Here is a 10,258-nt window from a genome sequence, read left to right as displayed (position 1 = left end):
GAGGAAGGTGCCAACGGGGGCCAATCCACTTCATAACAGATAGGCATTTCTCAATTATTCTTCTCTTTAGTAAACTTTGGTTGGCATTTAGGGGTTTGGTTTTGTAGCATTTGGTCTTATAGATTGATTAGGACCTTGCAACATTTTAATGAGTTCAATTGATTTTGTGATCAATTTATGGGGAATGTCTATCTTTTTGTTTAATTTGTTAAGTAGTATGGTGTTTCAATTAATGATATGTTCCTCTAAAATTTTAATATATATCATATATGGACATATAAGTAATATGAAAATGTGATCATTATAATGTATATGTTTGTTCATTTTTCTATTGAGAATTGCTATTTCTACCAAATTTGCTATGATTTTCTTTTCTTTTATATTAATTGTGGTGACTTTATACTAAAAATGTGCGCAAATATATTAGTTCTGATGATTTTTTTCCTATGAATTTACACATCTAACAACTGAATTTTAATTTGTACATATATGTCATCTTATTTATGCATGAAAATGAATATTTCACGTTTTTTAAATTAAAACAGTGATATTCTTAATGTGATATGAAAGCTTTAAGTGATATAAATGTAAAAAAAAAAAAAACTGAAATTTATGTGGTAGATATGTAAATTAAAGAAAGAATTGGGTGGTATGTATGTAAATTCCCCATTTGTTTAAGATAGATGAATTGCATGGTTGAAGGCAAGGTGATTAATCAAGTCTGTTGGTCTTCTTCCCCAAAGTTTTTCTTACACCATTTCATTAATCAAACAAGCTATAAAGGAATCTAGCAATGCATTAAATGTTTCATTTTTGAAAATAAATTATGTATTGGAATGAGTGCATTAAGTTAATTAAAATCACATTGTTTAGAGATTTTGAGATGATATGATCTAAATCACATATTTTATTTTTGTTTAATCCTATTTTAATACATGTAAAACTTGCTAATTAAATATTATAAAATACTTTTAATCATTAATCAAGCTTATTATTTATATAAAAATATTCTTATATGTATGATACATCTAATATTGAATAATTTTGATTTTCTGGAGGTTGGTAGGGCTGTAAACGAACCAATGCACTTGATGAATAATTCGAATATGGTTGTATTAATATTCGATCAAGTTTGTTTAGATTAATAAATAAATAAATACGGTCCAAATAATTTATTTTAAATTTTCAACAAGTAACTTGTTAAATATTTTACAGTAAGTTCGATAATAGCACATATAATATATATAATATTTTATTTAAAAAAATTTAGTTAAACTAAAATTCATTTAATTATATATTTAGTGGTAACATATTATAAATAATTTAATATCTACGTGCTTATAAATTAAATGCAATTATTTTTCTTATCTTTTTATTCCAATAAAATAATTTATTAGCACTTATTTAAATTACTTTATTACAAAAAAAAATTTACTAACAAATTATATATTATCTAATTTAATTTGTATAAAATAGTTAGATATTAAAAAAAAGATTTATTTCATTGTTTATTTGTTTAGATTTATAAAATTATTTGGCAATAATTTTATATAAAAAATAAAGTTATTTGAATTTGTAGTTTTCTTTCAAGTCGTTGAAATAAACAAATCAGGTCCAAGACAAGTACAACTATTAAAAACTTTAAACAAGCCAGGCGAGCTAATTGTATTTGATTACGTATAATTGACGAGTATTGGCCGGCCTTTGAGGCTATAATCGAGCAAAGTATGTTATGAATTTTACTTAGCTCGTTTGTATTATAAGTTGTTCATGTTTGGCTCAAGCCAGGCTTTAAACTAGGGGATAAGATTGTGCCTAATCAATTAGGTCGTTTCCCATAATAGACTATAACTATATGTTGGATTTTCATAGTTCTAGTGAAGGTTCAAAACAAAGTATTAAATATTCAATATTTAGCTTGTTTTTTGTAACATTGTGTTGACTAAATTATGGCTTAGAGAGGACTTAGGACAGAATCCAAATTAATGGCAGCATGTGTAGCACACTTCAATATCATTTCTTTTTTAGAAGATTTACGAAGATACCGCTCAATTTTTATGTATTTGCATAACGGCTAAACATCAATTTTTACATATATACCACCTTATTTATGCCTGCAAATATGTTTTTTTTTTTTTTTATTTTAAGAGTTAAAATAGTAGTATTTTTGTTTGATACAAAAATTTTAGGTGGTATAAATGTAAACAATAAATTTAAGTGTTGGGTCCATTTTTTTACATCTACTGTTCTATATAATCATCAAATTCAAAATTTATTGATATTAAAATTAAATAGTAATTTGAAAATTAAATTTCTTTGATTTTGCAGCGATCTTATATTGTATTTAAGGTTTTTTAAAAACTAAGGTCTACTCGAGCAATTCATCGATCAACACGATCAAAACAATCCTTCGAAATCATGCATTTGATTTCATGTCCATTGAAACTTCAAATTTTAAATTAAAAAAATGAGCATGTCATATGTATAAATATTAGTCCTAAAATTCCAATTTTTATAAAAATTTAACCAACCAATACTTCAAAACATCACAAACAAATGTAATATTTGATTCCAAGGTGTTTAATACTATAAATTTTTAAGGGGAGATTTACATAGACAGCATACACTTCTTATGTATTTACATATCTCACACCTTTGCTTTCATATTTACACATATAGGGTTGTAAACGAGCCGAGCTTGAGAGAGCTTGAGCGAGCTCATGCTGGGCTCGTGTTCTGCTCGTTCGAAATAGCTCGTGTTCGAGATCGGCTCGTGAACAGTGTGTTCGTGTTCGACTCGATTTAAATATTTGTGTTCGTGTTCGGCTCGTGTTCGGCTCGAAATTAACTCGTTAAACTAAAATTGAGAAAAAAATAGATATAAAGTGTGGGATTCAAATTGGGATTTGAACCTAAATTCAAATCTATACAAAAAAGACACTAACCACATTGCAACATGAGGTGTTATCATTTAAACTTAGACATAAATATATATAATATATTATTATATAAATAATATATGTAATATATTGTTATATAAAAAGTTATATAATTTTATTTTTCGAGTCATTTCGAGCCTAACACGAGCGAACAAACTGTTGTTCGTGTTCGGCTCGTTTACATTTCGAGCTTAAAAATTTATTCATGTTCAGCTCGTTAGGCTTAACGAACGAGCCAAACACGAGTTGTTCACGAACAACGAGCCAAATTGACAGCCCTATATACATACAACACTTGGTTTGGTTATCTTAAACCTACACATGAAAAGTTATACTTAACATTAAAAAAGTAATAAGAATGCTATTTTTGTGTGATATTAAAGATTTGAGTGTCATGTGTGCAAATATGATAGTTCAGATTAGAGATATGTAAATACATAAGAACTGTGTGAGATGTATGAAAGTTCCAATGAAATTCACAGCCTTTCTAGGAAGAAATTAACCCAGCAGAGACGGTCAATCAACAAGATGATTTTGGTGGAATATCTTCACCTTATCAAAATGCAGTGTTTGTATGATGTGTTGCCATAAAAAGCTTTTAAAAAAAAAAGAAAAAATTAATAATACAAATTAAGCACCAGATTTTCAGTTAAAACACATGCATCCCACATTGGATCTGTAACAAAATCTGGAAATTCAGATGGATTTCTGAGAGAGAGATATGGGCCTCCAGAGCAGATCATGTAGCAGCTTAAGAGCTTAAGCAATGACATTGACGAGAGCATTCAGTACAGCTTCTCTGGTTGGGAGAGCGGGAATGGCTCCCCTTTCTGTGACTGTAAGAGCTCCACATGCATTGGCATATCTTAGAGCTTCTCTGAGTCGATCTTCATCCTGCTCGCATTGAAGTACTGTGTGTGTAAGTATGAAAGTTTAGACGTGAGATATGTAAATACATAAGATTTGTGTGCTACATATGTAAATTTTCTTAAATAGAAACCAAAATAATAATAATATTAATAATTAAAAGTCAACTCAAACAATTCCCTTGCTTTGTCATTGCATGGCTTACAGACATCTCTTGCATGCTTCCTCACCGACTTGATCGTTCCTTCTTCCACTTGACCCGCTTGCGTGATTAATCATCTTCATCGACTTCACCCCTGTTGAGAATTTTAGGGCAAAGAAATGCAAGAATCTACACAAATCCAAATCCAGAAAGAAAACACAGGAATTTAACGAGGTTCGGCAAAGATGCTTACGTCCTCGGAAGCAGAGCGATAACTTTTCCTTCAATTTAGAAAAAGACTACAAGACATATATATAACCCTAGAGTACAAAGTGTAATTACAAAACGTACCGCGGGGGCGTTGTCCCACACCCTCAACTCACATCACAAAACTCCCCTGATTGGACAGATGCTTCCGCTCCACTCCACTCGCGAGCTCCGCGATACGCTCGCTCTCTTCATTGGCTCGCTTCGCTGGCTCGCTCCATTCCGCTCCAGCATCTGTCCCTTATCTGGCATATGAGTCATACCAAACAACCCCCTCATCACCTCATATACTTGCTAGGATCCTATCATCGGAGTCGCAACAATACTCATTAGTGCCTCTGTGTTGTCGATTCCTTGACAAAGCCCGAGCTCTTGACTCTTTATCGGTATGTCTTAGTGCATTTTTAAAGCCTGATATAAGTTAAATCCATGAAAAATTTAACAATTTTCTTATTATTTACAGCTCATGGACATAAATCTTCGCACTTCTGAGACATTTCGGAATTTTGATGTTAGCTTGTTTTTTATATGTGGATGTTTGTATAATATTTTTTTTGTGGCAAATTATAAGAAGAAGCACATATACTATTTATTTACTTTGAACAATCACGAGAAAAAAATTAAAACACGAGCAATAACACCCCCATTCTCATGGCTCACGTTTTTTTTTTTTTTTTTTTCAATTGGCTTGTCCCTTGCATAAAATGCTTGGGTTCCAAGCAATTTCCCCTTCTCATCCTTCCAATTTAAATCTCCTACCGCCTCCACAATTCCACGCATCCTCCTCTTACTCTCCTTTTCTACCCACGCATCCTCCTCTCCTTATCTTCCACTAGTTCTTCCCTACTCTCTTTCCTTCCTTCCACTACTTCTAGGGTTTAAATTAATTGAAGTATGTTCTTCTTAATTAATCTCGATTTTTTCTTTAAAATTACTTTTCCAATATAATTTCATTTGTAATTTTTTGCGGTCATTTTTAATCAAGATTAGACTTCTTAATTGTATTATCTCACTGTGTACATATAAATTATTATTTCAAAAATTTTAAATAATTATAATTATGTTAAATAAAAACAGCCATTAATTTATATTTTATATATTAAATTTTATTTAATAATAATAATAATTTAAAGAAACAATTTTAATAGTTTAAATATAACATTGATTTGTATATAGTCTAGAAATTTGATAGGAGAAAGCTAATGATCCGAACTATATAGTCTAAAAATCCGACGGGACAGGATTAATAGTTTGAAGAATATTGAAATGGAACATCGACTATCTGGTATACAAATCTTATAAAATTTTTCATATTTTAGTGTAAATGGTTATAGTTACTTATCTAAGGTTTATTAAATAAGTCTTAATAAAATTGTTCTTAATTTTTTCTCATTCTCTCTCATATTTTCTCCACTGGAAATCTATTATTTCGCTTTCGGAATATCTCCTCCCCTTTACTTTCTCTATGTACCACCAAAATTCTGGCAAATATCTGTTTAATATTCTGCATAACTGTTTTTCGATCACTGCCATCTTTTTTTCCGTGTCTTCATGATCTTTATCTTACATTTTCGATCAACAAGACATGGTTATACTTTAATTTTATTTAAAATTTGTTTACTACAAAGATATTTATTATACTATAATGAACTTGATATATGAATTAATTTGTCGTATCTTATTTATAAATATGATTATATAAATAGAAAAATCTTTCATATATTTCTATGAAAAATAGTGCATTAGAAGTTATAAAGAACTTCATTAAGAAGGTCTAAATTGTTTTATGAGAGCTTGGGATGTAAGAGGTTTATAAATCCCTCTCATCATCAAGTTCTTGTAGCTATAAATTCACTTTATTTTATTGCATATATCAGGGCAGTTAATGATTTATATTTCAGACATGCTACCACACATTAATATAAATTCATGTATTACATAAATTTGAAATCTTAATTATTTAGGTACATCTTATTTATAAATATGAGAATATAAATTAAAATAATCATGTATATATGCGTATGAAATATAGTGCATTTGAAGCTATAAATAACTTTGTCAAAAAGACCTAAACTGTCAAAGAAGTACTTGGAATGTCAGAGGTCTTTGCTCTCCCTCTTCACCTGAAAGTTATTGTAGCTACGAATTCACTTATTTTATTGCATATAGCAAGATGGTTAATGATTTATATTTCTGACATGTTACCATACGCTAATATAAATTCATTTATTATTCTCTAATGAATTTGATATATTAATTATTTATGTACCTCTAATTTATAAATATGATAACACAAATTAGAATAGTCTTCTATATATGTGGATGAAATATAATGCATTTGAAGCTATAAAGAATTTTGTCAAACAAGCCTAAACTGTCTAAGAAGAGCTTAGAATGCAAGAGGCCTTTTTAACCAGTTCTTATCTGAAAGTTCTAAATTCTAATTCACTTTATTTTATTGCATATATCATGTTAGTTGTGCTCAAACTTGCATATTTCTTTACTAAATTTTAGTTCATAAGTAAAAATAAAATCAAATATGGGACTAGACTTCATTTTATAACGAGTATAAATATGGCATGTTTATTACTATGTTTTGATGGAGAGTTACGAGTCACAAATGATTTTACTCCAACTTATGTCAGTGAACTTAAACACTGGTTTAAATATATTAGTTTATTTAAATAAATTAAAAAGAAAAATAGTATGTCTATTACGTCATGATAGCTCAAGATATACCATAAGTATAATTTGTCATCTCTGATGAGTAGAAGTTTTACAACAACTCATGTTGATGGTGATAAAGTAAGTGAATTTATGTTATTATAAGCGACAAAACACCTAATAGTTATTTAGGTTGGGGTTGAGGCCTTACCTACTAAAGCATCTGACATTGTTGATCCTAAACACACTTCTGTCAGACCTATTGAAAATGTGATAGAAATTCATAGGTACAAAAATTATAAATATTTTGTTTACAAAACTATTAGATATTTATATTTAAAAGGAACATAAATATTATGACTTTTAGTTTGTAGGCCAACTCCAATTTCATTTAACACCTTATGACACTTATATAATATATCTGATAAACCAGTAGCGCGCGTCGATCATTTGATCTCCCACACTCATTTTACCCATACATCAGAAGCAATGTTGAGGCTAATATGCAACAAGCATCAAAAGTGCGCACTTGAATGTTAAAATAATTGAATATGAAACCATGGATGGTGGAAATCGTGAAAACTCGAGTGAACCACAGGCAAACAAGAAATAAAGTAGGCGAGATGTTGACACAAATACTTTATTGTTAGGACCTAATTTAGTATATCACTATGCGGAGCAAAATACTGAGATAATAGAATCAATAGTAGAGAACAATCAATTCGTACGACTGAAGAGTGAGATGTAGTTGACGATTATAATGCACCTATAAATCAAATACCAATATATTAAGATGATATAATTATGAATGTATTATTAGAGGGAATGATATTTTCAAATAAAAATGAACTAACAATGTACTTTGAATGGATAGACAATAATGAATAGCGTAGAGTACATCAAATAAAAGTGACTTACAGTTCAGTGTGTCCAATATAATAATGAGAGTCGTCCATGTCATGTAATCCAAGGGCTAGCGATTAGGGGGTGCATGGAAAATATCTGTAACTGAGGCATCATATGCATATACTCGTCTAGTTATGTAAACCGGGCCACCGATATGCACTTCAAAGTTCATGCCACTATGTAGGTGTTATTCTACGACAACTTGATCTTAAACCTAAAAAAATTATTGCTCGAATGGAGTCAAAATTTAATGTTTGTGTTACATACATCAAAACATGGGATGCGCATAAAAAATCTATTAAATCAATTTTTGGTAATTATGAGGAGTCTTATTGCCCCTTATTTCATTTAATGGCAGCTACATGCAAAGTGATTCCCTAATCGGTATACAAATAAAAGATAGATATAATATGAGCTTTCATAGTTAATCTTTTATAGAGAATATATATATATATGGAATCGGCAGCGGCAGAGGACTCTGTTAGGTTTTCGCCAGATGATGATTCCCAGCGATGAATCTATCGGCTTCTCTCCTTCTCTTTGTCGTCTCCCACGACGACGTTTTCACGTACGCTCGTAGCTCTCAGCCGACGACGCTGGCTCGCAGTCGTCTCTCCCGTAGTCGACGACGCTCACTCTCAAATCCTTACCAGTAGACGACGGCGTCTGACTGCTTGTTTCGTCTCCTAACCTGACGACGCGGTTGTCGTCTCGACAAACAGTTTCATCTCGCTATTGACGGGCCTGAAGTCTGCTCGCATCTTTCTAGCGGTTCGCATAGCTGCTCGAATCTGACCAGAATCATCTTGCCTGTGGAGATGGCCTTGACGCTCCATTCCTCTGTCACTGCCCTTGCCGGCGACTTTCCTATTCCTACTCGTGCTCCTCTTTCAGGTTCAGAGCCTGGTTTTGGTATCGGTAAGTCCTGAAATGTTCCACAATCCTTCCACGAGGCTCTTGAATGTAGTGGTAATCACACTTTCATTAAAAATCTTGGTAAAAAAAATAAAAAATCTGCTCTTTTTCTCACTGAGGTTGAAACCAGAACTCTTGCATCTTCTTGATGTTTTGCTCTAGTGGGAAAATTCTTATATAGTCGCTCAAAACATGAGATCATTCAGAAAGATTTTGATGTTATGAAGCTATTAGGTAGTTGGAATATTGGCTTACTTGACGGCCGACATATACTTATTCAGTTATCTCATGCTGCGGATTACACTCATATTTTTTCTCGTAAAGTAATCAAAATCGACAACCGTTTTATGAAAATCCTGTAATGGACTGCCGATTTTGATCTAAAAACGGAGTCCCCTAGCATTCCTGTTTGGCTAAAGTTTATGGGGTTAAAACTACGTTTGTTCAACTTGAAAATTCTCTACTTCTTAGCAACTGCTGACGGCAAGCCTCTCAAGGTTGATAGTCCTACGCTTGTTGTCACCAGACCCTCCGTGGCTTGTGTGTTAGTTGAGAGAGATATCACTCAACCAACTCCGGATGAGGTATGGATTGGAACCACTCACAACGAGTATTGGCAAAATGTTAAAATAGAACCACACCCTCCTTATTGCTTTCATTGTAGTAAGTTTGGCCACAGTTCTACTATTTGTTATCGCTTGCATCTTCATCTAAGACCAGATATTGCTAAAGATCAGCAAACTATTCAAAAATCTTTTCATACTGGATTGGGGGTAGACGTCTTGCCACCTACCATCCCTGTTGAGAAGGTGCAACCCGACCCTCTTTCCAACACTGCAGTTCTTGATGAAGAACACCATACTCAAGTCGTTCTAACCCTGGATGCTCCTGATTTTGAACACTCTATTCCAGTTGCTGGTTTGGAGCATGGTACTTTGGAGTCCCATGAAGCATCCCCCCCATACTACAAGTACATATCCAAATGTGTCTATACCACTCACTGTTATTGAAGAAGACTCGCTTACATGTCAAGACACACAAGAGTACTCCTTTGATCCAATAAAAGACCAGCTGGTGCAACAAGTAGTTACTTCTAATATTCAGTAACCTACACATGTCTAACACACTTTAGACCAATCCACTGATCAGGTCAGTCAGCCTTCGGATGAGGAATGACAGGTCTATTCCAAGAGGAAGAAGAAGAATGGAGGCCGACTCGAGCTCAGAAACTTATTGGATGATATATTGGTTACTACTGACAATAACACTCATCTTACCAATTTATTAGCTAACTCCTTTCATAGAACTAGAGGCAGAGACAAAGCAAAATTGGGTCATTCTATAGCTACTTGATACTGCGTGTTTTGACACTTTTGATTTTTTTGGGCTCTCATGTATTTTTCTATATTTTCTTTTTTTGAAATCATTTGCATGTGGTGTTCATCGTGTGGATAGGGTGTCATGATTGGGCCCTCTTACACAATACATTTGTATCCTTCTTTCTTTTTAATATATTAGCTCTTGGGCTTTCTCAAAACAATATATATATATATATATA

The 10,258-nt window shown here is 32.2% G+C and overlaps 1 protein-coding gene across 3 annotated transcripts in view; it reads right to left on the bottom strand.

Annotated features, from left to right (window-relative positions):
* Positions 1 to 3,543: 3,543 nt before the first annotated feature.
* The window catches only part of LOC110028515 (probable fructokinase-6, chloroplastic), a 52,456-nt gene continuing 45,741 nt past the window's right edge, over positions 3,544 to 10,258 (bottom strand). For 2 of the 3 annotated variants that reach the window (XM_020730402.1, XM_020730404.1), the window contains exon 7: positions 3,544 to 3,833. In XM_020730402.1, coding sequence (XP_020586061.1) covers positions 3,699 to 3,833 — 135 coding nt within the window. In that variant the 3' untranslated portion in view covers positions 3,544 to 3,698. Of the gene's footprint in view, positions 3,851 to 10,258 lie in introns of all 3 variants that reach the window. The other variant, XM_020730403.1, reaches the window with a different exon arrangement.

Source organism: Phalaenopsis equestris, unplaced genomic scaffold (genome assembly GCF_001263595.1).
Source record: "Phalaenopsis equestris unplaced genomic scaffold, ASM126359v1 Scaffold000513, whole genome shotgun sequence".
Classification (NCBI taxonomy): Eukaryota; Viridiplantae; Streptophyta; class Magnoliopsida; order Asparagales; family Orchidaceae; genus Phalaenopsis; species Phalaenopsis equestris.
Note: the sequence above shows the minus strand (reverse complement) of the source record. Positions and strands in the feature narration are given on the sequence as shown.